The 26,703-nt window shown below is 54.5% G+C and overlaps 2 protein-coding genes across 5 annotated transcripts; one reads left to right on the top strand and one right to left on the bottom strand.

Moving 5' to 3' along the window:
* Nucleotides 1–168: 168 nt before the first annotated feature.
* Nucleotides 169–4,707, bottom strand: LOC138841592 (baculoviral IAP repeat-containing protein 7-like). The gene is made up of 6 exons (XM_070042381.1): nucleotides 4,326–4,707; nucleotides 2,885–2,984; nucleotides 1,870–1,951; nucleotides 1,606–1,651; nucleotides 564–650; nucleotides 169–362 (listed from the first exon to the last, which is right to left on the bottom strand). The coding sequence occupies exons 1-6, from the start codon at nucleotides 4,705–4,707 to the stop codon at nucleotides 169–171; spliced, it is 891 nt and encodes a 296-aa protein (XP_069898482.1).
* Nucleotides 4,708–8,343: 3,636 nt separating this feature from the next.
* LOC138841560 (YTH domain-containing family protein 1) lies at nucleotides 8,344–25,739 on the top strand. 4 transcript variants are annotated; one of them, XM_070042281.1, is made up of 6 exons: nucleotides 8,344–8,459; nucleotides 8,693–8,717; nucleotides 9,810–9,889; nucleotides 11,184–11,324; nucleotides 17,890–19,449; nucleotides 24,483–25,739. In XM_070042281.1, the coding sequence occupies exons 1-6, from the start codon at nucleotides 8,433–8,435 to the stop codon at nucleotides 24,507–24,509; spliced, it is 1,860 nt and encodes a 619-aa protein (XP_069898382.1). In that variant the 5' UTR covers nucleotides 8,344–8,432; the 3' UTR covers nucleotides 24,510–25,739. The 4 variants fall into 4 exon arrangements, with proteins under 4 accessions (XP_069898382.1, XP_069898383.1, XP_069898385.1 ...); XM_070042282.1 differs by lacking the exon at nucleotides 11,184–11,324 and having other exon boundaries at nucleotides 8,346–8,459; XM_070042285.1 differs by lacking the exon at nucleotides 8,693–8,717 and having other exon boundaries at nucleotides 8,365–8,459.
* Nucleotides 25,740–26,703: the final 964 nt, after the last annotated feature.

Raw genomic sequence — 26,703 nt, 5'->3', positions numbered from 1 at the left:
GGGCAGGGCATGCCGGCCCATGACCCCGTGCTGGATCTAGGAAGCCAGTGAGGCAGTAGGTTGGCTGGGAGTGGAGGCGTAAGGAAAGCGGCCCTGGCTTCCGGCACGGCTGTGGGTCTCAGCACTCGGGAGAAGGGGCTCCCGGGAGCAGGGGGACGCTCACCTGGCCTAGGACAGGAAGGTGCGCACGCAGCTGCTGATGGGGGCCCTGCAGATGGGGCACTGCTGCAGGCTGGGGGCACAGTCAGCGCAGACCAGGTGGCCACAGGGAACGAAGACAACGGACACGGCACGGTCCAAGCACACCTTGCACATCCTCTCTTCCTGGAGTCGCCGCAGCTGCTCTTCTGCATCCTGGACTCCTGGGGGCTCGAGAACCCACAGGCACCCTTAGGTCCTGGGACTGGCTGGCTCCTTGAGAGCTGGGACGTGGGCCCACCCTATCTGTGTGACCAATGGGAGCGTCAACCAGGCCCACAAGTGGCCTCTGCCCGCCCCACCTGCCCAGGCTGGGGGGGGCAGCTAAACCTGGCCCCAGCCCCCCGGTCGGCCCCTGGCTGCACCTGGCTCCCTGGTTTCACCGGGCTCTCTGGCACATTCAGGCTGGATCTCTCCTCTGGGCTCGGGGTCAGGGTCTCTGTGGACAGGACCTGTGGGCAGTTAGGAATGGACTTGAGCCCTGGCCCCTGAGTGGAAAGGGAGGCCCAGCTCAGAGATAGGCCTGGCAGCCAGGAAGATCTGGTTTCGCCCCTGGGAGTGGGTGGGCCTGGCTCGGGAGGGCCCGAAGCTGGAGTGAGGCACCAAGGAAATGGTCCCTCTTCCAGGGCTTTCCGCACATACTCGTTGGGCAGTGGCCACGGGTGTTGCATGCTGGGACTGCTGGCAAGAAGAGGAAGAGGGGGGAGGCAGGAAGTGTCCAGGGGGCGGAGATGTCTCTGGCCCCTGCCACCTGGTCTCCATTTTCTTCCTGGAGCAGGTCAGCCACTGGCTGTGATGCGGACATGCTGCGTGCATATGGGTACTTCCTCCGTGCTGGCCACTTTTGGTGGCGAGGGAAGGGCAGAGGTCCAGGTCACAGAGAGGCCTGTGGCCTGCCAGGGAATGCCATCAACACTTAGTGGAGTCTGTGCTCCACAGGGAGTAAAGGTCAGACCCCCTTTGCCTGGGAGAGCCACATTCTTACAGCCTCTGCCAGTCACCAGGGAGGACAGTGAACTGACCACCATGGTCACTGTGGACACAAAGCATCCCACAGACCCAAGCAGTCCCAAATGGGGCTGGGGCTGCCGTTACGCCACACCCAGGGCCAGGCTCAGGGGAAAAGGATGTCTGCCCATGAGCACAGAGTTGGCAAGTTCAGATGGGATTTGAGGCGGGAAGCCGTAGGCCCCTGGAGACTCACAGAGCGGTTGAAAGCTGTTTCTTCCTTAGATTCCTTTTTGAATCTGCTTACAATGGCAGCTTTCAGAAGCCATGGGCAGTGAAGGCCCCGGCGGAGGCCACCCAGCGCCCCCCAGGGAGCCCTGTGCATGGGCATGCCCATGTCCTCAGTGTCTCAGCTGTCCAGTGGGCGCGACACTCCTGTTCCAGGCCACAGCAGCTCACCTGAGGGTGCCTCGGGGGCCGTATCTTCTGGGTCTTCCCATCGGTCCTGGTAGGAGAACATTTGTGCTTAAGGAAAGGAAGGGTGGGCCATTACCCACCTGAGCCCCGACCTATGATTGTTCCTTCCCAAGGTGTGACCTAGAGACTATGATACCCATCCCAAGGTCATGACCCAGGGCACACGATGCCCCTCCTCAAGGTCAGGACCCAGGTCACACGATGCCCTTCCTCAAGGTGACTTCCAGTCCAGCCACTGAGACTCACCCAGGGGCGGAGCAGGGGGGCACAGGCCTCCTGGACACTGTGGATGAAGCCTCTTCCTTTGGACCAGAGCAGGAACCGGCACCTGGAGACCAGACTGAAGTCTCAGGCCAAGGCTGGGCTGCCACAGACCCACGTCAAGTTCCAGCCCAGTGAGCCTTCATGACTGGCTTTCAGCTGCTCCCAAGGCTCTACTATGCCCTGTAGCAGTGGGTCCCACTGGGAAGGCAGGAGTGGATCCCCTGGGAAGACAGCAGTGGATCCCCTGGAAGACAGTAGTGATCCCCCCTGGGAAGACAGCAGTGATCCCCCCTGGGAAGACAACAGTGGATCCCCTGGGAATGCAGCAGTGGATCCCCTGGGAAGATAGCACTAGATCTCCCTGAGAAGAGAGAGTGGATGCTCTAGGAAGACAACAGTGGATCCCCTGGGAAGGCAGCAGTGGATCCCCTGGGAAGATAGCACTAGATCTCCCTGAGAAGAGAGAGTGGATGCTCTAGGAAGGCAGCGGTGGATCCCCTGGGAAGGCAGCAGTGGATCCCCTGGGAAGACAGCAGTGGGTATACCCTTCTCACCCTCCCCCCCTCCCCCCTCCCCCTGGGAAGGCAGCAGTGGGTCCCCTGGGAATGCAGCAGTGGGTATACCCTTCTCACCCTCCCCCCCTCCCCCCTCCCCCTGGGAAGGCAGCAGTGGATCCCCTGGGAAGACAGCAGTGGGTATACCCTTCTCCCCCTCCCCCTCTCCCCCCCTCCCCCTGGGAAGACAGCAGCTTCCTGGCTAGGCTGTTTTAGAGACTGGATCTGTGCATGCAAGGGGAGGAAGAACAGGAGAGATGGGGGAAAGGCAGAGGGGGAGAGAGCGCTCTACATGCAGAGCGGGACTGCTTCCTGCCCTGGACCTTAGGAGACCCAAGGACTGGGACAACCAGGCGGCTGGGCCAGTCCTGGTCTTGGCTGGACAGGGTTCTCTGGGCCCTTCCCTAGCCCTTGCCATGCCTGCAGTGCCCACAGGCGCTTACCTGGGGAACCACTTGGCGTGCTCTGTCCAGGGGTCATCCCCACGCTCCCAGCTCTGTAGTCCCCCGTAACAGAAGAAGCACCTCACCTTGTCCTGCTGGCCTGGGTGTGGCAGAGACACGGCCCCAGCCTGTGCATGGCCAGGAGCCCCGACCCACCTGTCCCACAACCCCAGGATTGCCCCTCCAAGGCCAGGAGCACCAGGAGCACCAGGGCTGGGTCCCACGTGGGACCTCCTGGTGGGAGGGGACGCCACCCAGGGCTGGGTCCCACGTGGGACCTCCTGGTGGGAGGGACGCCACCCAGGGCTGGGGCACTGTCTCACAGGCGCCTCACTATGTTGTGGGTACACGCTTATGTCTAAGGCCGATGAGAAAGAGCCCGGGCTGTAGTCCAGGAGGGGTGAACATTCAGGAAAGGCTGAGCTGGCACTTACATTGTTTAGCGTGTGTGGCGGGGGAGGGCCTGGGACCTCTGTAGTCTGGGACTTGGGGAGCTTTTCACCTCACCTCACTGCCCCACCAGAGAGAGCTCCTAGTGGGCAGGGAGACAGCCCTTCGGGTGCCAATTTGGCACCAGACTTAGTTTGAAAGGGTCACACCTCCCTAGCAACGTCCCCTGCAGCGTCCGACTACTGCGAGCAGACGTGAGCCACAAAACCTTTGCAGAGGCCCAATGAGTGTACAGGGCTGTCCACAGCCTGCCCACAGGGTGTCCACTGAGCGGCCCATTACACTGACCACAGAGCCCCTTCTTAAGCTGGTTCCTGACCATCCAGCTGCTGGTCCCCTTACCGTAGGTTCAACTTGGCCGCTTACCAGACAGCGCCCAGGGGAGGAAGGACTGACTCCCCAGGTACAGCTCTACCCAACTCTCCCCTGCCAAGCAGGTCTCACGCCTTGTCCCTCCGTCAGGAAGGGTCGAGCACACGGCCTCTGGCCATGGGCAAGGAGCTGCCCACACAGAGACCAGGATGGTCATTCAAGTGGCTGTGTCTCGAGTCAGGGGCGGGTACCAGCCTGGGCGTGGAAGGTCGAGAGAATGGCACCTCCTGGGCATGGAAGGCTGAGGGGACGGTTGTGAGCCAAGCAGCAGCTAGGTCATTCAGGCCAGCCTCTGTTCCCAAGAACAACGTCCTGGTTTTGTCCCTAAACCTCTCTTACTCTGGGGATGGGGCCTAGTCACCTGTCACCAAGCCTGCTGGGGACTCGTGAGGGGCACGGATCTGCAGGGCCAGATCCAGGTGCCACCACCGAGTCTGCCGACCCCCCACGTCAAGATTGCACCAGGGCCAGAGCAAGCCCCTCCCCCACGTGCCCAGGTTTTCAGGTGACCCTGGGGAGGAGGGCACTGGACCATAGTGAGGGCTGCAGGAGCACAGACCCTTCTGTGGGAAGGGTGGGCAGAGCGCCTAGCCCGCCACGGGAGGACCCTGGGGCTCACCAGTGTGGAAGAAGCCGGCGGCAGCCAGCAGCTCAGGCTGGACACCGGTAGCTGATGGCCAGTCATAGAAGGAGGCCAGCCGCAGCTCCTCTGAGCTCATCTGCGGAAAGGCAGGCCCCTGGGGCGAGGCAGCCCCGGCCCCCTCCTCCTCTTCCTCTGTCAGGGGGCGCAGCTGGCCCAGAATCTGCCCGTCCACACGGTCCTGGCTCAGGTCACCACGGCACAGACGGTGGGGTCCCTGGCTCTCCGGCCTGGTGCTGGGACAGGCTGCCCGGGGGCTCAGCTCCTGCCCACAGCGCTGGCACTTTGCCCTGCCCTTGGGCCCCATGGGGAGAATGCGAGCTCTGACCAGGTCTGCAGCAGAGAATGAGACCCGTCGCATCCAGGACTCTGCTCCTAACTGCCAGCAAGCGGAGCCGGCGGTGCCCTGCCCCTGGGTGCCTGGGTGCGGGAATGCCACGGGGCCCACCACTTTCTGGAAGGGGTCAGGGTGGCGGCCAGGTCATGTGGTCTGTAGTGGGGTGTGTCATGGGGCCCTGGCAGGGGGCACAGCAAGGGCAGCGGTGGGGAACACAGGCCCCACTCCGTACAGGAGCCTAGCGCCTCTCAGAACAAGAGGAGGAATGGACCACGGTACCCTTCCCAGAGCATCCCCTTAGGCTGGTGCTTGTCCTGACACGGGGCAGGGAACAGCGGCCAGTCATGCTGGTCAGGTGCCAAGTACAGCTTCTAGAAGTAGGTCATGGACCACAGAGCTTTGTGGTCAGCCCACGGGAGACCGGGGGATGCCCCCATGCACAGGCAGAGCCTGGTACCAAGCAGGGATCACTACTTCAACTTGGGGAGACCCATCAGTGGGAACAGTCTGCAGTTCCAACCATAATTCCAATCAGGCCTGTCCTGCGTGTGTCCAGGTGATGTCCTCTGTGGGGGCGCTGGGAGTCTCCTGCTGGGTGCAGCCCTCCTCAGCCTCAGTGCTGGCCACCTCCTCCAGGCCCAGCCTGGGCGCTGCTGCCTGAGGGATGGTCTTGGGGCAGTTAGGAGCCTTGCGTGTGGGCAACCTGCCCTAGGGCTGCGGGTTGGCTCCAGGTCTGTGTCGAGGCTGCTTTCTGGTGTGCCCCGTCAGATGGGCTTTGCTCAGGTCTGGTCCTGGGACCCACCCTCCGGACAGGGCCTCCCGTGTCCCTCCAGCTCCTCCCTGTAGCTAGGGAATGGGGAGGAGAGACAGGGGCTCCTGGCTTTGGATGTCTCCTAGGGACTTGCATTCCCATATCCAGTGGAGCCCAGATGGCCCTGAGGCCAGCTCTGTGGGCTGCAGCTCGTGGCCCCAGCCTTCTGCTGAGGAATCCAGGTGACTATCAGCTCTGTTTCCAGCAGGGCTACCGGGGAGCTCTGGAGAAGACAGCAGGAGTTCACCCCAACTCCACAAGAGCAGAGTTCAAGGGATGAGTGCATGGTTAAAGGAGCTCTGAAATTCACCTAGGCGGGGCTGGCTCAGCAGGCAGCATCAGGCTTGCCTAGAGGCCTGCCCAGCTTGCAGAACCTCCTGAACTTCAGGTCCTCTGGCTTGGGGGTCGGACTGGCCCGCATGCCTCCGTTTATGGAGGACCAACCTTGAGCAACACGTCTGGGGGATGGGGATCAGCCCCATAGCCACGTATGACTATTTGAATTTCACTGCACAGAAAATCGAGTCTGCCAGTTTCAACTATTGCGTAGCTGCATGTGGCTGCCGACTATGGGGTAAGACATTATGAAACACCAGAGTGGCTACCATCCACACTGCTGCAGCTCTCCCTTCTGAACACTGCCCCCCAGCAAGGGAAACTGAGGCAGGTCAGCGGGGAGCTAGAGCTCGGTCCGCCCCCTACTGGACACAGAGGAGATGGCAGCCCAGGGACAGACTGGGGACCGTGGGGATGAAGGCCTTAAAGAGAACCCAGCCAGGTGGGTCCCAAGTGTTCTCCGTCACGGGCCGCTCTGGAGATGAGAGGATGGAGGAGCTGTCAGGCAGAGAGAATACCAGACAGGGGAGCCGAGGACGGGCCGAGAGGTACTAACCGGACGGCAGGGTCTGGGGCAATGTGGAGGGCCACCCCTGCAGAGGAGGAGCTCTCTCCCTCCGTTTGGGTGGGCAGGACCGCTCCTGGATCGCGGCCTAGGGAAGGTGGTGCGCTGGCGCCGCCTCAGCCCACCCGGGGCTGGTCCTTCCCACCCGAGTCTGGATCGCCCAGCCGGCCGACCCTGCCCGGTACCCAAGTGTGGCCTCGTTCAGGAACACGGCCTCTGCAGATTTCATTACCTTGGGATGGGCTGCACAGGACTGACTGGGGGGCCCCAAGCCCAACAGCCGAAAAGGCGCAAGCCAACGGAGCGGCAGGCAGGGCCCTCCCCGGCGAAGCGCGTCCCAGCAGAGGGAGCGCAGCCTGTCCGCCGGGGTCCGGCCAGGGACACGGGGGTGGGTGCCGGCCTCCAACCCTCCAACCCGAGGCCGCCACGTGGGCGCCCGCGGCCCCCTCTGTGATTCTAGCCAACCCGTCCTGACGGGAGCTGGGCTCAGCCGTGCCCTCCTGCGGTCCTAAGCTGGGGGGACACTGACCGTGGAGGGCCGTGGGTGGAGGCTGGGCCGTGGCTGTGGCCAGGCTGTGAGCGGAGGCGGAGGCCGAGGGTGGAGGCTGGGCCGTGGGGAGGCGGGGCCATGGGTGGAGGTGGGGCCAGGGTGGGGCGTGGGCGGAGGCGGGGCTGTGAGCAGAGGCGGGGCCGTGGGTGGAGGCGGGGCCATGGGCAGAGGCGGGGCCGTGGGCAGAGGCGGGGCCATGGGCAGAGGCGGGGCCGTGGGTGTGGCCAGGCCGTGGGTGGAGGCGGGGCCGTGGGTGTGGCCAGGCTGTGAGCAGAGGCGGGGCCATGGGCAGAGGCGGGGCCGTGGGTGTGGCCAGGCCATGGGCAGAGGCGGGGCCGTGGGTGTGGCCAGGCCGTGGGTGGAGGCGGGGCCATGGGCAGAGGCGGGGCCATGGGCAGAGGCGGGGCCGTGGGTGTGGCCAGGCCGTGGGTGGAGGCGGGGCCGTGGGTGTGGCCAGGCTGTGAGCAGAGGCGGGGCCATGGGCAGAGGCGGGGCCGTGGGTGTGGCCAGGCCATGGGCAGAGGCGGGGCCGTGGGTGTGGCCAGGCCGTGGGTGGAGGCGGGGCCATGGGCAGAGGCGGGGCCATGGGCAGAGGCGGGGCCGTGGGTGTGGCCAGGCCGTGGGTGTGGCCAGGCTGTGAGCAGAGGCGGGGCCATGGGCAGAGGCGGGGCCGTGGGTGTGGCCAGGCCATGGGCAGAGGCGGGGCCATGGGTGTGGCCAGGCCGTGGGTGGAGGCGGGGCCGTGGGCGGAGGAGGGCAGGGCCGAGGCCGGAGCAGCCGCGGGCGGCGGCGACTCTACGAGGCCCAGCGCCCGGTACGGCCCGCGGGAACGCGGCCTCTCGGGCACGAGGGGCGGCCACGGTTCTCAGCGGTGTCCTCCGGCCGACGCCGGCCCGGCCTAGTGCTGCTCCCCGCAGACCGACCCGCTCGCGTGGACTTCCCGCTGCACGACCTGCTCGCGGCCAGGACCCGCGGGCTCGCGGTCCCCCTGGGGCCTCACACGCCGCCCCGCGCAGCGCCGGCCGCGGCCACCGCGCGGGGGACGGCCGCGCAGGGACCCGGGACGGCGCCCGCCACCCACTTCCCGCTCGGCCCGCGCGCGAGCCCCGCCCCCAGGCACGTGACTTCCCGGCTCGCCCCGCCCCTGCGCGGGAGACCCAGACCGCGGCGCGAAATCGGGCGCGCCGAGCGGCACTGCGCAGGCGCCCCGGCGGCGGCCCGCCGGCGCTCCCGGCCTGCCCCGCGCGCTGACGTCGCGCAGCCTCGTCCCCGCCGTCGCCGCCGCCATTGGAGTCGGCTGCCTCTCCGCGCGTCCGCTCCGGCCCGCCGCCCGCCGCTGCCCTCGCGCTAGCAGCCGCCGCCGCCGCGCCCGGCCGCGCCCGCGGAGTTGGCGGCGGGGCCCGGGGCCGCGCGCGCGGCGAGTCAGGCCCGGCCTCGCGGGAGGCCCGAGCCCCGGCGCCGGCCCCGCGCCGCGCTGTGGATGAAGCATGTCGGCCGCCAGCGTGGACCCTCAGGTAGCGGGCCGGGGCCGGGCGGGCGCGCGCGCGCGGGGGGCGCGAGGCCGGGCGCCGGGCCCGGGGTGCGGGGCGGGGGCCGCGCCGTGGACCCGCGGGCCGGGCCGGGGTCGCGGGGTCGGCCGGCGGGGTCGCGGGGCAGGAGGCGCGGAGGTTCTCCGGAGAGTAACTCTGTCTTTCCTTTCCCGGGCTGGGTTGCGTCCGCCCGCACGTCCCGGCCTGCGGCGACGCAGAGAACAAAAGGACAAGATAATAAAGGTGAGCCGAGTTCCGGGATGGCCGTGCGGGCCGCGCCGTCGGGGCCGCGCCCGCCCGCTCGGGCGAGAGCACGTCCGCGGGCCGGGCCTGGAACCGGAAACCTAAGTTTCCCCCTCCGGCTGCGAGGAGGTGAAAGTGTGCGCGGCAGGTCCGGACTCTCCAAGAAGTTCTCTCCTGCGGTTCCAGTGCCGGCCAGGTGGCCGGAGTGTAGGGAGGACGGAGGAGGAGGCGGAAGAAGCCGCGCCCGCTCGAGAGTGCGGCCCGGAGGCCGGCGGCCGAGCGCCGGCCCTCTGCTGCCACTGGGGGTCGGTTCGGGGGAACCGGCCGGCCGCGGGCCTGGCCTGGCCGCGGCACTTACAGCCGAGTCTGTGGTCATTTCCTTTGTTTTTCTAGTTTGGAACAGACTCCCGCACTCACTCTTGGGAAAACCAAAGACACTTCTTGCTTTCTTGGAAGACTTTTTAGCCAGTGTGTGTGTTACTGTAACCAAATATGGTTCATCGTGTTTTACGATTGGAAAAGGCCCAGCGCCTGCCTTGCCGTTCTTTCCCCTTCCTTTCATTTTCTGGCCGAGCTTTCGAACAGCAGAAATTTAGTGGAGAGCAGATCCAGGTGAACTTGGTTCACAGCCCCGTCCCAGCTGAGCACCCCCTAGTTTCAGTGCTTCTCCCCTCCATCCTGTTTGCCTAATAGAGATCTTCTGAGACTTTGTCCAGAGCTGGGGTAGGGCTGAGACCCTGTTTCATGGGCTGGAGATAGGGCTCTGGTAAACCTGTTGCCTGACACGTGGGAGGCCCGAGTTCCATCCCAGCACACAACAAATCACAGAACCCTATTCTTGCCAGTTATTTTGTTTGCCCCTATTTTTGTCAACCTCCTACCAAGTTATGATTGTCTTTTTTAAGAGTGTAACTTAAACTTTTCAAAATTCTGCATTACTATCGTAACTAGGTATGTAAGCATCATCTTAGTGGATTATGCCCATTTTAAAATAGTCATAATTTGTGCTAGAAATTGATGAAAGTGGACTAATTTCCATGCTTGAAACTAATCTTTTAAAACTTGATAATATTTTGCAACTTCTTGTTCTAGTACAAAATGGTTCTTTGCATCAGAAGGATACAGTACATGACAATGACTTTGAGCCCTACCTTTCTGGACAGTCCAATCCGGTGAGTTTGATTTGTTAGATATTTTAATTATAAGATTTAGGGGCTGGGAATGTGGCTTAGTGGTAGAGTGCTTACCTAGCATGCATGAAGCCCAGGGTTCGATTTCTCAGTACCACATACACAGAAAAAGCCAGAAGTGGTGCTGTAGCTCAAGTGGTACAGTGCTAGCCTTGAGCAACAGAAGCTCAGGGACAGTGCCCAGGCCCTGAGTTCAAGCTTTAGGACTGGCCAAAAAAAACAAACTAGCTTAAATTGTAACACACCTTTACTGTCATATTCCTGGTTTATTAAACCTTAAACAAGGAAAAAACTGGCCAGAAAGTATTAGAAATGATAGAATGGCCTTGAGGACTTGCTTCTTGGCCTTGAGGACTTGGCTTCGAGCACTTCTTCCTGTTTGGCCTAGGCGTGAGTGTGATGCACTTAGTTTTCTCCCTGAAGAAGGCACACTCTTAGACACCAGGATGAAGGCAGGGTCTTGGTGATTCCCGTTCTTTTTGGGTCAGTGATGTTGCTTCTACAGAGTGCAGGTGTGTTTAGTTCTCTAAGGTTTTCTGGCCTGTTGCATTTGGTTCTGGAGGGTTAGAATTGTGGGACTAGATCAGGTAAACAACTTGAATCTTCTGGTAGTTCAAGGTTTCACAGCCTTGGCCTTGCGGACATTTTGGACATTGTTTTGGCTATTCCGTACACTGTAGAATGTTTAGCATCCTCCACTTTTTTTGGGGGGGGGGTCATTCATGGGGCTTGAACTCAGGGCCTGGGGACTTCCCTGAGTCCCTGAGCTCTTCTGCTCAAGGCTAGCACACTACCCTACCACTCAGAGCCACAGCTCCACTTTCAGTTTTGTGGTGCTTAATTGCAGATAGGAATCTTGTAAACTTTCCTGCCTAGGCTAGCTTTGAACTATGATCCTCAGATCTCAGCCTCCTTAGTAGCTGGGATTACAGGTGTGAGCCACCGGCCACTGGCTTTCCTTCACTTCTATTCGCTAGATTTCATGAGCACTTATCCCAACCTTAGCCATTCCCACCTGTGATGTGATACTGCAGATGTCTCTTGGGGACAGAATTACCCTGGTTTAAAACCATGAGCAGTTGGGAATGCAGGTTTAACCATATATCTGCTGTTTTAAAATGTATTGTACATATTTACTTTAGCATGAAGCGAGACTTTTGACATCCCTGTGCTAGACTGAAAAAAGGCCTTGACTTGGTTTTGTTTTTGTTTTGTCAACTGCCCTTTTCAAAAGATTTTAGATCTTAGTACTCTTCTCTATACTTCTTCCTATTAGCTGCTCAGGAGCCTAGAAACCAAGTGTGGGCGGGGTCCTGGATCCGTCCCCGCGGCTTGGTTGCCCCTGAGAATCTGTTCCTCCAGGCAGGATGGGGCATTGTCGAACCCACCTGTCCTCAGCCACAGACTTTTGACCAAGGTAATGGCAAGAAGTTAAGTTTATTTTTTTAATATCTTATTTCTTTTCTTATGGCAGTATCATGTACCAAATAGTAACCAAAGTGATGAGAAGGAGGTTACTTCACAACACATGAATTGTATTTTCAGAAGGGGGAGTGCTGGTGTTCTTAAAATGGGACAGATTATTTTCTGCTATCAGTAATGGCCACGGTTGTTTCTCTCTTGGAGAAGCCATAGAAAAAAGACATGAGTAGCTTTAAAATGGCCTCTTTGTGTTCATTAGGTTACAATGTGTACTTTTGAGCAAGGTGATTAATCAGCACATTACTTAAGAGTCAGTCTGTTCTCTCGGTGACTGATAGAAGATTTTCCAAAATAGCAAAGAGATGGGAAGCCAATCTTCAGTCTTCACTTGTATTTACAGATGAAGCAGCTCAAGATCCTTGAGACTGCAGCTTTCCAAGGTAGAAGAGGAAACTTGGGATCGTTTAGCAGATGCGTACCCTGCTGCCTGGAATTCTCGTTTCAGTTATGGTCACTGGGAGTTGTTATTTTGTTGTCTTGGACCCTTCAGGTGGAGGCTGCCTGTGAGGAAAGTGCACTTTCAGATCAGAGCTGTGCTGTGGTGTCCAGCCAGGAGAGGGGCATTTTGTGGCTGGTAACAGTAATGTTAAAATCTGATTGGTGTGCAGCGTACCTCATCGACTCCTGTATATGTGTATGCCTGTGTGTGCGTGTGTATGTGTGAGCTGTTAATGTGTTTCAGCTGCAGGGATGCTGCGAATGTTTAGAATTCAGTCACTTGGCTCCATGCAGCATGCTTGTGGAGGTGACAGCATAGAAGGTAGTGAGCAGCCCTTGTTTTGAATCCAGGTCTGGTCAGCTGGAGTCGCTGTGCAGAAAGCATCCGTAGAATGATTTGGACATCTTTGGGGGCCTGCTGCGTGCTAGCGGGTGAATGTCACTTTTTGTGGGCTTTGGTGGTGTGGGGCCTCACGGGACTCTGTCTCCCTGCTGTGGATCTGACGCGCCTGGTTGCTGCTGAGCAGCATCATGAGCCCTGATTGAGAGAGGTGGGCTGACAAACCTTTCTGGAAATGAAGTAGAGAGGTACAGAATAGATGACTCTTGAGTTGGGGATCCTTGTCCTGTTTTCTTTTTCAAGGCTTTGTTGCTTCGGGCTTCCTAGTTTCCCGGTTCCTCCTGTTCTCTGGGAAGCAAGGGATGGCTTACCTTAAAGAGGAGGACCTCCTGCCTTTGAGCGGTGACTGAGTTAGGAACAGTTGGTGCTAACCCCTGGCCGGCCTTATCTGATGAGCTTGGCTATGTGCTGTGATCCCAAGGACACCTGGGCATCGGGGTGTTGGTTGTCAACAGAAAGCAAGAAAACCAAACTGCTTTTACCTTTTTGCTCTCATAATTCACTTGTGTACTAGGTATTATAGGGAAAGTCTCGTGCTCCTATTGTGAGGTGCATGGTAGTGATTTTTTTTCATGGGTGGTAATTTTTATTTTTTCTGAAGCCTTGCTTATTTAATCAAGTCACCTGAGTATTGAATTTCTTTCTTTTTGTTTTGATGCTGCTACGGGGGCTTGGACTCAGGGTCTCCTCATGCTCTGATTTTTTTTTTTTTTTTTTTGGCCAGTCCTAGGCTTGGTCTTAGAGCCTGGGCACTGTCCCTGAGCTTTTTGAACTTGAGGCTATGCAACTTGAGCCACAGATCTGCTTCTTTTTTTTTTTTTTCTTGATGATTAATTGGAGATGAGTCTCATGGACTTTTCTCCCTGGCTGGGCTGGCTTTGAACCTCAGATCTCAGCCTCCTGAGTAGCTAGGATTCCAGGTATAAGCCACTGGTGTCAGGCCATGCTCTGCTGTTTTGCTCAGATAGTGCTTTACCTCTAGTCTAGCTTTTTGCTGGCTTAGTGGAGACAGTAGCATGTATGTGTGCGTGTGCGTGCATGCGCGCGTGGACGATGGAGTAGTCCTGAGGCTTGAACTCAGGGCCCATGGGCTGTCCTTGAGCTCTTTCTTTGGTCAAGGCTAGTGCTCTACCATTTGAGCCACAGCTCCAACTTCCAGCTTTTTGATGGTTAATTGGAGGTAAGAGACTCATAGACTTTTCTTGCCCAGGCTAGCTTTGAACCGTAATCCTCAGATCTCAGCCTCCTGAGTCACTAGGATTATAAGCACGAGCCTCCAGTGCTTGGCTCTCATGGACTTTACTGTCCAAGCTGACTTTGAACCTTGATCTTCACATCCTAGTCTCCTGTTATCAGCATTAGACATTGGTACCCAGCAGGACTGAACTTTATTATGAGCCGTCATTTGACATGCTGGGAAAACATAATTTGCCCAGGTGAAGAAGAGCTTGTCATCAGCAGATGCCCATCCTGTTGTTTCTTCATATGGGACTGTGGTGTGTCCTGCCTCATTTGTATGGGACTCTGCATCCCTGCTTTGTATCTTACTGTTTTGCTGTTTGATCATGAGTTATTTGGGCGTCGTTACTGCCTCTAGACTGAAGTGTTCTTTGAGTGAGTCTAGAATCTCCTTGAACAGTCCTTGACATACATCCTCCTCAGCTGCTGGCTTGTGTGGTTGAATGTGTGTGTCCATGCTTCCTCCTCAGCTGCTGGCTTGTGTGGTTGAATGTGTATGTCCATGCTTTCTCTTTAAAGTGGCAGGCTTTGAAAGCTGATAGCCTGATTTGAGCATTGTGCTTGTTATTACCCCACTGTCCAGGATTTCTGTCAGAGTTTGGGCACACAATTAAGCTAAATAATGCTGTGCCCTGCATGCATGAACAGCATTGGCTGTTTCATGTGAAGAATTGGTAGAAACACAGCACTTGGATTGCTGATGTACAAGCAGTTCTTATGGCCCAGACAGCCTGCAGGGTCAGTAGTGTGGACCTGTCTCACATCAGCTTCTGCGACTGCACTTAAATAACATGGGCTTACGTGAAAGGAAGGCCCAGTGTAGTGTCCTGGAGGGATTTGCCTACACAGTTGCTGCCATCACTATAGCTGGAAGCTGCAATGAGTCTTTACCTACTTAATTGGCAAGTTGCTGAGAAAGAGGCAGAAATTCTTTGTTGGAAACTGCTGTGTCTGCATATTGACCATCTAGCCGAGAGGCCAGAACCGCAGCCTCAGGAGGATCAACCTTGAAAACATGAGAACGGCCATCAGAGTAAGCGGTTAGTTAGTGTTGAGCTTTTTAAAATACCATTTCCTTTGCAGTGTAGCCACCCTGGTGAATGACTCAGTGAACAGCTCCCAGACACCCCCGTTCCTTGGTCACTTTTCAGCATTGCCCTTGATGCTTTCCTCTTTCGTGATTTGGTTTGATGATATCTCCATTTCTCAGCCTACTCCAAAGATGTGCTGCTGGACTCAGGAGGGGTCTCTGCTCTTTACCCAGTGTTTCGTGGTCACACTGATGAATTCTCTCAGAATTGTTTCCTTCTTAGAAACATGAGTAGAGGAAGTTAGTTTCACCTGCTGGTTACATAGCTCTAGTGACTCAGAATGGTTATCTTCCCTCCCTCTTCTCTCTTCTCCCTCCCTTTTTTGTTTTTTAAGGTAATTAAACTTGAATAATTACAGAAAAATTGTTTTTAATTCAAGAGTAGGTTTATGAGTTCAGTGTGTTTGGTAATTTGTATTCCAAATGATCTAAGGATAATGGCTGCTGACTTAAAATTTCCTTTTTTTTTTTTTTGTCTTGGGACTTAAACTCTGGGCCTGGGCACTGTCCCTCAGCCTTTCAGCTCCAGGTTAGGGCTCTACAGCGCTAACAGCATCACTTCTGGTTTTCTGTGGTTTATTGGAGACACGAGTCTCACAGACTTTTCTGCCTGGGCTGGCTTTGAACTGCAATCCTCAGATCTCAGCCTCCTGAGTAGCTAGGATTACAGGTGTGAGCCACCAGTGCCCGGCTCTTATTTTTTCTTTAAGTGTCTTACTGTTTTCTGGTTTGTGGGAAAGGGGCACTGAACTTTGAACTTTTAAAGTTCAAAGGTACAGTTTCTTTTTTCAGGGGTTTGATCTTTGCTTGGAAGATGTGTTAGCCACCTCTAGGTGGTATTTGTGGTACCCAGGGCTATAGTAGAAGTCTTGAATGTGAAGCCAGGTACCAGTGACGAATGCCTGTAATCCTAGCTACTTAGGAAGCTAAGATCTGGAGGATATCGGTTTGAAACCAGCCGAGGCAGAAGAGTCTGAAATACTCCATCTTGAAGTAATAAGCAAAATGCCAGATTTTGAAGTGTGTCTTATGTGGTAGAATACCAGCTGAGAGCAAGAAAGCTGAGCAAAAGTGTGAGGCCAATGAATTCAAGCCCTAGTGCTGGCTCACACACACACACACACACACACAAAGAAATGTGGTGACTATGGTGTCACCAGTAGTAAGAGGGTGAGGATGGGGTCTTGAGTGTACTCACTCAGGGAGTTCAAGAGGAAGCTTTGTGTGAAGAGCAAGCTTTGAATTTGTTTAGCTTTATTTAGCCATGCCCTTGGTAAACAAACACACATATTGGTATGTTAGACTGCTGCTCTGTTGAGCCCCAAAACCAAGAAAGGACTGGGTCACTCTTGGCCCACTCCATCCCTTAGAATGGGTTATCAGAGCACTGAGCCTGAGCCTCTCTATAAGAGAAAGAGTCATGGTGTGGGTGTGTTCTAGCTTGACAAGCAGCCCCAATGTAGTTCCACACACACACTGTTGGTTCACATAGAGCAGCTGGCCTGTGCTCTCCACGGGGCCTGGGAACCGGGTCCCTTCCTGGGGAGGTTTGTAGCACGGGCCTCAGCCCGGCATACAGAGTAGTAGAGTCAGATCCTAAAGAATCAGGGATTCCAGGATCGGTGTGGGGCTCTGGTTGAAGTTGTGCTTAAACTTGAATTATCCAGGTCATGTTTATAGGTAGCACAGGCTGAGAAAAAGCTGTCGTCCACCTGTTGCATGGTAGAGAATCTAGTGGACCAGTTACAGCTCTGTGGCCAGTTCTGTATCTTACTTTATGGAACATTTCATGTGGACTAGAATGCCACACCACCATGTTCTCTCTTCCTTGGCCTGGAGTATTGAAGTGGCGTAGCTACTGAGAGTGGTAGGACTATCGTGTTTGGCCCTGCATGCGTGAACATCTGTGGTACACTTCACAGAGCGGCCCTCCCAGACCTGTTGACATTTCTCGTTCCCGGCTGACCTTGCCTCCCATGTATTAGGCTGCTTTGAAGGCTGCCCAGGGCGGACTGTGAGGGAAGATTGCAAAAAAATGGAGCCAGAATCATTAAAACCTGTTTCAATGATTCTGATTAACATGTTTCTCTTAATGCATAAGGTGTTGATAGAGTCTCATTTGTAGGACCTGAAAGGCTTCATTTCAGGGAACTTGTTACGTTTTTCTGAAAGGGTCCACTGAGAGGGGCCCTTGCCTCACCCTTCCTCCTGTCCTCAGCACCCTGCACAGCATGGCACTGCACAGGAAGTCACCTGCATCACCTCAGGCACGTGTGGGGGACAGGGCCCAGTTCTGACCAGGAGGACATCATCTCAGAGCTGCTGGAGAACCTTCTCAGAGACTTTTTCTCCCCCCCCCCTTTTTTTTTTTTCCTCTGGTCTTTCTGTTAGTTGTGGGGCTTGAATTTGGGGCCTGGATGCTGTCCCTGTTGCTGGCACTCTACCACTTTGAGCCACAATGCCACTTGCTGGTTTTCTGGTTAATTGGAGGAGATAGAGTGTCACAGACTTTACTGTCCAGGGTGACTCTGAACTGCGATCCTCTGATCTCAGCTTCCTAACTAGGATTACAAGTGTGAGCCACCAGCACCCTCAGAGATCTCTTAAAATGGCTCCTAAGACCTCCCTCCTCCACCATGGTGTGGTTGGTGCCTGTGGTCCAGCCACTTTAAAGCCCCTTGAAAGATGTCTGCTGTCGTGCAGACAGGGAAGCCCAGGAAGGCCGTCCAGATGAGGGCCCACTGTGTCAGAGTGGAGTGTTCACTCTTGAGAGGCTTGCTCTTAGCCAGGGCAGGAAAGCCCAGGGCTCTGCTGCCAGGCCCGCTGATGGTCCAGGATTGTGCCCAGAAGACACTGGGCTGGTGAGGGACAGGTGCGCCAGACTTAGAGGTGGAGCAGTGAAAGGTGTGGGGAAGCAGTTCTGGCAGATGAGTCTGAGGTGCCAGTATGGCAAGCCTGGGGTGCTGCTGATGGTGAGCCGCAGCCTCTGGGCCTGTGCACCCTGGGGGTATTTCAGCTGTTTGCGTTGGTGGCTGTTCCATAGTGGCCGCTGTGAGAGTTGATGGTGCGTGGCTGGCCCCACTCGAGGTCAGAGCTGCTCATCCTGTTCTTAGTGGCTCAGCTGTTGTTCAACCTAAGTACAGAGTCTTGTAAGTGTCACTGCTTTCTTTGGGTTTTGATTTTGTTATAGTTTTGGTGAACTTGGCTTTTCTCTAGGAAGGAACAGCTCTGCGTGGTGCCAGGCTTGTTTATGCTCGGCCTCTGTGAGGGGCCTGGTGTGCGTGGTGTCCTCCTGTGTGACACCAGTCTAACCTGTCATGTTTGTTTCCACAGAGTAACAGTTACCCCTCGATGAGTGACCCCTACCTGTCGAGCTACTATCCACCATCCATTGGCTTTCCTTACTCCCTCAATGAGGCGCCATGGTCTACTGCAGGGGACCCTCCGATCCCATACCTCACCACCTACGGACAGCTTAGCAATGGAGACCATCATTTCATGCATGATGCTGTGTTTGGGCAGCCTGGAGGGCTGGGGAACAATCTCTATCAACACAGGTTTAACTTTTTCCCAGAAAACCCTGCATTTTCAGCATGGGGAACCAGTGGTTCTCAAGGGCAGCAAACTCAGAGCTCAGCATATGGAAGCAGCTACACCTACCCACCCAGCTCCCTGGGTGGCACGGTGGTTGATGGGCAGACACCCAGCTCCCTGGGCGGCACGGTGGTTGATGGGCAGACGGGATTTCACAGTGATACCCTCAACAAGGCCCCTGGGATGAACAGTCTAGAGCAGGGCATGGTTGGCTTGAAGATCGGGGACGTCACCACCTCTGCAGTCAAGACAGTGGGCTCGGTTGTCAGCAGCGTAGCACTGACAGGTGTTCTTTCGGGAAATGGTGGAACAAATGTAAACCTGCCAGTGTCAAAGCCAACCTCGTGGGCAGCCATTGCCAGCAAGCCTGCAAAACCACAGCCTAAAATGAAAGCCAAGAGCGGGCCCGTGCTGGGGAGCACACTGCCTCCCCCGCCAATCAAGCATAACATGGACATTGGCACCTGGGATAACAAGGGGCCCATGCCAAAGGCCCCAGCCCCCCAACAGGCCCCGGCTCCCCAGGCTGCCCCACAGCCCCAGCAGGCTGCCCAGGCTCTCCCCGCTCCGCCTCCCCCTCTGGTCCAGCCACAGTATCAGAGTCCTCAGCAGCCTCCCCAGGCCCGCTGGGGTGCCCCTCGCAACAGAAGCACAGCTTTTGGGCAGAGCGGAGCCGTCAGCAGTGATGGCAGCTCTCCGGGGAATGCCCAGCCCACCTCTGCCCCCAGTGCGGAGTCCCACCCAGTCCTTGAGAAACTGAAGGCTGCCCACAGCTATAACCCTAAGGAGTTTGACTGGAATCTCAAGAGTGGACGAGTGTTCATCATCAAGAGCTATTCTGAGGACGACATCCACCGCTCCATCAAGTACTCCATCTGGTGTAGCACAGAGCACGGCAACAAGCGCCTGGACAGCGCCTTCCGCGCCGTGGCCAGCAAGGGGCCCGTCTACCTGCTCTTCAGTGTCAACGGGAGCGGGCATTTCTGTGGGGTGGCTGAGATGAAGTCCGCCGTGGACTATGGCACCAGCGCAGGGGTCTGGTCTCAGGACAAGTGGAAGGGGAAGTTCGACGTGAAGTGGATTTTTGTCAAGGACGTGCCCAATAGCCAGCTCCGGCACATCAGGCTGGAGAACAACGACAACAAGCCTGTCACAAACTCCCGAGACACACAGGAGGTGCCCCTGGAAAAGGCCAAGCAAGTGCTGAAGATTATCGCTTCCTATAGGCACACGACCTCCATCTTCGATGACTTTTCTCACTATGAGAAGCGACAGGAGGAAGAGGAGGTGGTACGCAAGGTGAGTTGTGTCTTCGAGGTCTGCTGCGTCTGTGCTTACCGGGTACTGCGCAGCCTGAGCAAAGAGAGATGATAGAGCTTGCCGGTGTCGTTCATAGGCAGGGGCCGGCCAGCTTTGGGCAGGGCTGTCCAGAGGCCGAGGGCCTTCCCTTCCCTTCCCTGGAGGAGCAGCCATGCCATCGGAGTGGACGTCACCAGTGGCTTCTGGCTACTTCTCAGTGTGTAAACATTGTGGTCAGTGGGAACACTGGACACATTTCATTGCCAAGAGCTTGAGGGGAGTTAGTTTTGTTCTTATTTTGCTTTCTGAACTCTGATCTCTTCAGTGCTTGCTAGCTTCTGTCCAGTCAGGTGCACTTGGACGGTGGTGTCTCCTGACCCTGGGTGGGGGGGTCAGTGAGGTGGTGGACAGTGCTTAGACGGTGGTCGGTGGTGTCCCCAGCACCCACCTGAGGGCGTGTCCTTGGGAGCACCCTTAAACTGTTGCACACACTAGCCCTAGGTGCTTTTCTATTTTTCTTTTAAAAACCCAATATTCCAACTCAGCATGCTCCCTCTTAAGAGAATGATGGGGAAGGAGCAGGTTTGGAATGCAGACATTTCATGTTAGGTGTGGTTAGATCCATTCACCTGGCGTTGGTCCTCACACCTGAAACACAGGTAGCGGTGCTCCCAGGGCCTGCCGGGAGTGAGTGCCTCTCCTCTCCAGAACAAACTGGTGCCCAGAGCTGGTCCTAGAACTGGGAATCAAGAACCTAACATGTGCTGTAAAGCTTCCTTTTACTCAAGAAGTAGCCAGAGAGGTGAGGTGTATTGTCTTATTTTGTGGAATGTCAGTGTGTAGTGGCCAGGGTTCTGGTCATCTCCATCCTCTGTTAGAAGCAGTTGCTCTTCTGAGAAGCAAGTGATTTTACTGATTGGGCAGAAAGGCATGTGTTTTTATTGGTCATGGGGCTTGAACTCTGGGCCTGACTGAATACTGTCCTTCAGCTCAAGGCTAGCTCTCTACCACTTGAGCCACTGCACCACTGCCGGTTTTCTGAGTTGTTTATTGGAGATGAGTCTCACGGACTTTCCTGCCCCCGCTGGCTTTGAACCACGATCCTCAGATCTTAGCCTCCTGAGTAGCTAGGATAATAGGTGTGAGCCACTGGTGATTGGCTAGCAGTGTGTTGTGTTTTCCAGTAACTAAAATGCCGTATTAGCTGTTTTGGGTGTAAAGTAAAACAGCCACGCATCTCTTAATGAAGGAACATTTTCTGAGCAGTGTGGCTGGCTGATTTTGTTGTTCTGCCAGCATTATAGCGTGTACCTACCCAAAGTAGTAGACCTGTGGCCCTCACTCCCACAGGGCCGCTGTTGTGTACACAGAATAACTTAAGTGCAGGCACGACTGTGCTGAGTAGTTGGATTCTAGGGTCAGAACAGACATAATTGTTCATGCAAGTGAGGTCTGATCTTAAACATCACCAGACGTTTGTGTGCTCACTTTTTTCACGTAAATAATGAATACTGTGTTGCCATGGAGTATCCTGGGTGCCAAAAGTTGGCAGTGAGCTTTGGTATAGGAAAAACCTGCCACTAATTTGGTTGATGTTTTTAAAGCTGGAGTGTGCATGAGAACTTGGTGGTGGGCGCTGTGCTGTTTGTAAAGCTGCGTGGTTCCCAGCAGTCTGCAGGCCCCAGAGGCCTCTGCCCTCATCCCTGGTCCTGGAACCGCTTGGAGGACTTCGGGGCTTCATTCATCTTGCCCCACTGAACAGCCAGCTGTGAGGGGATGAAGGGTCTCGGCGACCCTTCCCTGAACCATATCCTGGCCTGAGAGTTTTCAGTCCTGTAGTTCCATGTCATGTTGGAGGTGACAAGTGAGAACCTAGGTTTGTTATTAGTTGACTGTTGACTTTTAAATTGATATTTGCTGTGGATATGGTGGCAATGCAGGTATCTATGTGGTGATGGAGGTGGGCTTGGGGCGGCCTCAGATGGAGTCATGCCCAGGCTGCCCTGTGTGAGCTGCCACTCGTGAGGTTCCCTTCAGTGGCTGCGCTTAGGTTTGTCCCAGGTGTTTCGGGTTTTCTGAGGAGTGTGGTTTAGTGTGGCTAGTGAAGAGTGTTGGAGAGCGTCAGTCGCTCCTTCTCGCAGGCTGTACGTAGCACGTGTGGCCATTGTCCAGGACCCTGGGAGATCCCAGGGTGCTCTCAGAACCTCTGAGAGCAGATTTCCTCTTTGGCTCATCACTGAGAGACCTCATCACTTTCAAATGGTCCTGTTTTTCAAACAGACCCTTAGTATCTGTGGTTCAGATCTGTATGGTTCCAGCGAGATGGCCGGGCCGGCAAGGAAGGGTTGCTCCCATTCAGTCACACTGAATGCAGGATGCTTGCCTCATTTTTCCCATAATGCCACCCAACTTATGCTAAAGACATACTGCCTTTCAATAAATCTCAGGTCTTCACTTTATTTATTTATTTATTTTTTGGGTCCGGTCATGGGGCCTGAACTCTGGGCCTGGGCGCTGTCCCTCAGCTCTTCAGCTCAAGGCTAGCGCTCTACCACTTGAGCCACAGCGCCACTTCCGGCTTCTTTTTGCTTATGTGGTGCTGAGGAATTGAACCCAGGGCCTCTGGCATGCAAGGCATGTACTCTACCACTGAGCCATCTTCCCAGCCCCAGGTCTTCACTTTATTACTTAAATGTAGAACATTTACTTTTCTCCTTTGCTTTCTGGACACCACTTGCTTTGGGGAAGACATACTTTCACAACATTAAGATCAAAAAGACACGCAGCATATTGTACAATGATGTAAACATAACTGGCAATAACACAGTACTGATAGTTTCTCTACTTTGCTGTGCAATGGGTACATTGGAATTTACATTTTTTGATTTCTGGAATTTACTTTTTTGTGTACTGGGGCTTGAGCTCGGGTCTGGACACTGTCCCTTAGCTTTTTTTTTTTTTTCCCCTCAAGGCTAGCGCTCTGCCATTTAAGCCACAGTTCTCCCTCTGGTTTTTTGCTGATTAATTGGAGATAAGAGCATGAATCAAACCATGATCCTCAGATCTCAACCTCTTGAGCAGTTAGGATTACAGGCGTGAGCCAGCTGTACCCAGGGTTTGAACTCAGGAGCTTATGCTTGCTAGACAGACACTACCATTTGAACCATGGCTCCTTTTTTTTTTTTTCTCTAATTACTTTTTAGGTGATAATCTCATTTTGGTCTGACTGCATTCTTCTTACTGTGACCTGCTGTATAGCTGGAGCCTTAGTCAGGCACCACCAGAGCTGTGCTTGGGGAAGCTGGGTATGACAGATCTGCAAATGGGATCATGGGCAAGTCAGGCTTTCTATACCTAGAATATAGGAAGAACAGTGTTTTTGCAGTTTCCTTGTCCAGCTTATAGGTGTAAACATAGCTTGTTTCTTAGGAAAGCACTAACAGTCAGAGGGAAGCTATATAAGTCCTAGGCTACCATAGATTTAACTAGCTAGTTCTTCATTGCTTAAAACAGTGGCAGTTGTGTGTTACATGTATTGCTAGAGATTGATCCTGCTTGGCTTCTAGCCACAGCCAGTGTGCTTGACTTTGGAGTCTTGGTAGAGGAGTAGAGGAGAGAGCTTAAGAATAAGGATTGAGTCTGTCGCTGCTGGCTCACACCTATCACCCTGGCTACACAAGAGACTAAGATCTGAGGATCTCAGTTCAGACCAGCCCAGGCCGGAAAGTCCGTGAGATTCCTTTATCTACAATTAACCGCAAAAAGCAGGAAGTGGAACTGTGGCTCAGGTGATATAGCACTAGCCTTGAGCATAAAAGCTCAGCCGGTGGCTCACGCCTGTAATCCTAGCTATTCAGCAGGCTGAGATCTGAGGATTTTGGTTCAAAGCTAGCCCAGGAAGGAAAGTCCGTGAAACTCTAATCTCCAATAAACCACCAGAAAACTGGAAGTGGCGCTGTAGTTCTAGTGTTAGAGCGCTCGCCTTGAGCTGAAGAGTTGAGGGACAGCGCCCAGGCCCAGAGTTCAAGCCCCACAACCAACCAAAAAAAAAAAAAAAAGAGTTCAGGGACAATGCCCAGCCCTAAGTTCATAGCCCCAGAACTGGCACAAATTAACAATGAATAGCATTTGTTGTTCTTCTAAGGATGATGTCTGAGGATGTCAGTTTGTGGGTTTTTTGGCTGCCATCCTGGGAGTTTTAACTTGAGGCCTGGGCACTGCTCAAAGGTGGAGCTCTACCACTTGAGCCACACCTCTATTTTCAGCATTTTGGTAATTGAAGGTTAAGAGTCTCATAGACTTTCCTGCCCAGGTTCGCTTTGAACTGTGACCCTTAGACCTTGGCTCCTCCATACTTGGAGTGTGTAGTTTTGCCCTGTGATTCTCCACCTGGCTTGCATCTAGGATGAGCATGCTGGGCACACAAGTAGTCCAGTGCTGTGCTGCATGCATCTCACGTCATGGGCTCCCAAGCTGAGAGCTACGTTTAGGTGGGAAGCACAAAGCGCTTCTAAACCCACCGGCCAGAGGCTGGGACAGCAGTTGTGGGAAATTGGTTGCAAGTCCCAGACTTTGTGTTCATAGGAATGGTGAGCAAGTCTTCAGCCTTTCTCTTTGTGTCCTTTGCCCTTTGTGGAGCACCCAGCAGCTTTGTCCTGGCCTTCCTTAGCCTTGTGATTCAGATCTTGCTTTTGAGCAAGCTGAACAGACTTTGGTGTCCTTAGAAGCCACTGGGATGCTTAAATGGAAGAAGAGACAAGAGAGCCCTTTCTGTGTTCGTTGCTTCCTTTGGCGCAGAGTTTTTACAGTGACCTGAGGGCGAGCTGCTCGCTGGCATGTCATTTGTACCCACCCTGGTCTGTGGGGGGCCTGGCAGCCCCCGAGAGCCAGAGCCGTGGCTGTGCACAAGGGAGCCAGCCTCACAGTCAGGTTATGACTTGGGCAGCCTCGGGCTTGTTTCTGGCAGGTCACCTGCACGGCGGAATTGCTCAGTGTTTTAATTAACTTCCTCTCCTTTTTTTTTTCCTCCATAGGAGCGGCAGAATCGAAACAAACAGTAAGAACAAACCGGTGTTTCTGGTTAACAGTGACTTTGAAACAAGTTTTCAACTGTATGCTTGGTGCTGCCCCTGGCATCAGCTCCAGCGTGTTGTCCAGAGCGGGTTGAGGGCTTGCGTCTTTACTCTTTGTAGTTCATTTTTGCCAGATGGATCTGCATTCATTTTTATCTTTTATATGTATCATAACCTTGTAGAACTCACTAATAAAGGACTATTTTTTGTCAGCTTATCAGACCTATGTGAAATATAAACATCCTTTGAAACAAAACAAAACACCTGATACATCCCAGAGGTTTTTTATTTTGGCAGAAATTATGTTCTCATTCTTACATTCAGTCATTTACATTTCTTACTCCTTTTCTGCCTCGGAGCAGCTGTAAGAGCACTCGTGAGTTGTTGAGAACATGCTGTTAGAATGTTGCAGCACTAGCCGAAAGGTGACTGCCACCTGTTCTCAGTGCTGGTAGGAAGGTGAGACATCACCTGATTCTGCTGGTTTGCCCTGTTTACCGTCCGTCGTCCTTCCAAAATGCTAGCTGCCCGTTTGGTTTTTCTGTTACAGAGGTAGCCTTCAGTTTTCAAATGTGGTGACCACACTGCGCTTTTGGGAAGGCCGACCTTTGGTGCATTAGCTGGCAGAGTGAGCTGCCCGCCCCTCCCTGCCCTGGCTCAGGGCAGGCTAGCTCAGCACTCAGGCGTTCGTAATTGCAGGTCATGTTTAACTCTTCCCTTTCCTCACTTGAGAATCCTAAAGCCCTCCTACATTTTTACACCACTAATGCTAAGCTTTAAATGTAGGGCCTGGCAGTGCAGTGTGATGGAAAATGCAACTGTAAATCTCACCGTGTGTCTATAATTTTTTTTTTTCTTGTTGAATGGCTAAAAGAAAGCAAAAATCAAAAAAAATCTAGAAAACAAGCGTGTGTCCTGTTTTGTGGAACGAGGCTGTTGAGGATCTCCCCGCCACCTGGAGCTGGAGTTGCGCGTAAAAGCGGTGCTCGCGCCCACGCCCGCGCCCCACTGATTCTGCACGCGCCTGCTGTAGAGGATCCTTCCTATCTAGAGAGCAGATACTCCCGAAATAGATACTCCAAAAGACCGAGTGGACGTTTAGACTTGTATGTAAAGTGTCACCTCCTCAAGCTGTTACTGCCTGTCGGAGTCATGGACTACGTGGGAAAGCTGTCCTCTAGGAGAATACAAGCCTTAATAAACATACCTGTTTAGCAAGCTGTGTACTCGCATGCTTCCCCGCCTTGCTTGTGCAGCTGCAGTGCTGGTCGAGTAACTGGGCAGGGCCAGAGCTCTCTTGTGGAAGAGTTGATGATTTGTAAAAGTACTGAGGGACTACTATGAACTCAGGCCTCTGGCACCTTGCTCTGGAGAATTTGCAGGTGCACAGGGTAGACAGATTGGGCCGAAGCAGCCATGCATCGCCTGGCCTCCACACTCGATGATGCCCGCAGGACGCTTCCTCTCAGTTGCAGGCAGTTGCCTTGTGAGGTAAAGTTTACCAAAAAGAAAATGTACAAATACAAATCATAAGCATTCCAGAAACTCACTTTCCTAGGAAGTCACTGGCTTTACCAGAGTTTAACAATTGGAAGGAAATGCACACAACGAGTACTGGAACGTAGGCAAGTGTTTTATTTCCATGCAGCTTCCAATCACTTGCAGAATTTTGTCGTTGGTCATGGGGCTCTCTGAGCCGGGGCGCTGTCCCTTAGCTCTTCACTCAAGTCAAGCACTCTGCCACTTGAACCATGGCGCCACTTCAGTTTTCTGGTAGTTAATAGGAGGTAAGAGTCTCAAGGACTTTCCTGGGTAGGCTGGCTTTGAACTCCAGATCTAAGCCGCCTCAGTAGCTAAGATCATAGGCGTGAGCCACTGGCACCTGGCTCTTTTTATTTTTGCCAGTCCTGGGGCTTGAACTCATGGTCTGGGCACTGTCCTGAGCTGCTTTTGCTCGACTAGTGCTCTGCCACTTGAGCCAAGCATCACTTCTGGCTTTTTGTGTATGTTTTACTGAGGAATTGAACCCAGGGCTTCATGCATGCTAGGCAAGCACTCTACCACTAAGCCACATTCCCAGTCCTTCATTTCATTTTTTATTAGTATATGTTGTACAAATGGCATTTCATTGAGATACTTTATACATACGAATAATGTACTTTGATTTGAATTTGATTTTTTT

The sequence above is a fragment of the Dipodomys merriami genome, unplaced genomic scaffold (genome assembly GCF_024711535.1).
Source record: "Dipodomys merriami isolate MVZ:Mamm:240054 unplaced genomic scaffold, mDipMer1.0.p SCAF_322, whole genome shotgun sequence".
Classification (NCBI taxonomy): domain Eukaryota; kingdom Metazoa; phylum Chordata; class Mammalia; order Rodentia; family Heteromyidae; genus Dipodomys; species Dipodomys merriami.
Note: the sequence above shows the minus strand (reverse complement) of the source record. Positions and strands in the feature narration are given on the sequence as shown.

Bases quoted from the DNA above. Each gene is read 5' to 3' on its own strand.
- LOC138841592 (XM_070042381.1), bottom strand. From the start codon at position 4,707: ATGCGACGGGTCTCATTCTCTGCTGCAGACCTGGTCAGAGCTCGCATT. The intron at 2,985-4,325 runs GTGAGCCCCAGG...TGCCACACCCAG, and splicing joins CGCCGGCTTCTTCCACACTG to GCCAGCAGGACAAGGTGAGG. The intron at 1,952-2,884 runs GTAAGCGCCTGT...TCTGGTCTCCAG, and splicing joins CACGCCAAGTGGTTCCCCAG to GTGCCGGTTCCTGCTCTGGT.
- LOC138841560 (XM_070042281.1), top strand. From the start codon at position 8,433: ATGTCGGCCGCCAGCGTGGACCCTCAG. The intron at 8,460-8,692 runs GTAGCGGGCCGG...GCGGCGACGCAG, and splicing joins CCGCCAGCGTGGACCCTCAG to AGAACAAAAGGACAAGATAA. The intron at 11,325-17,889 runs GTAATGGCAAGA...TTGTTTCCACAG, and splicing joins GCCACAGACTTTTGACCAAG to AGTAACAGTTACCCCTCGAT.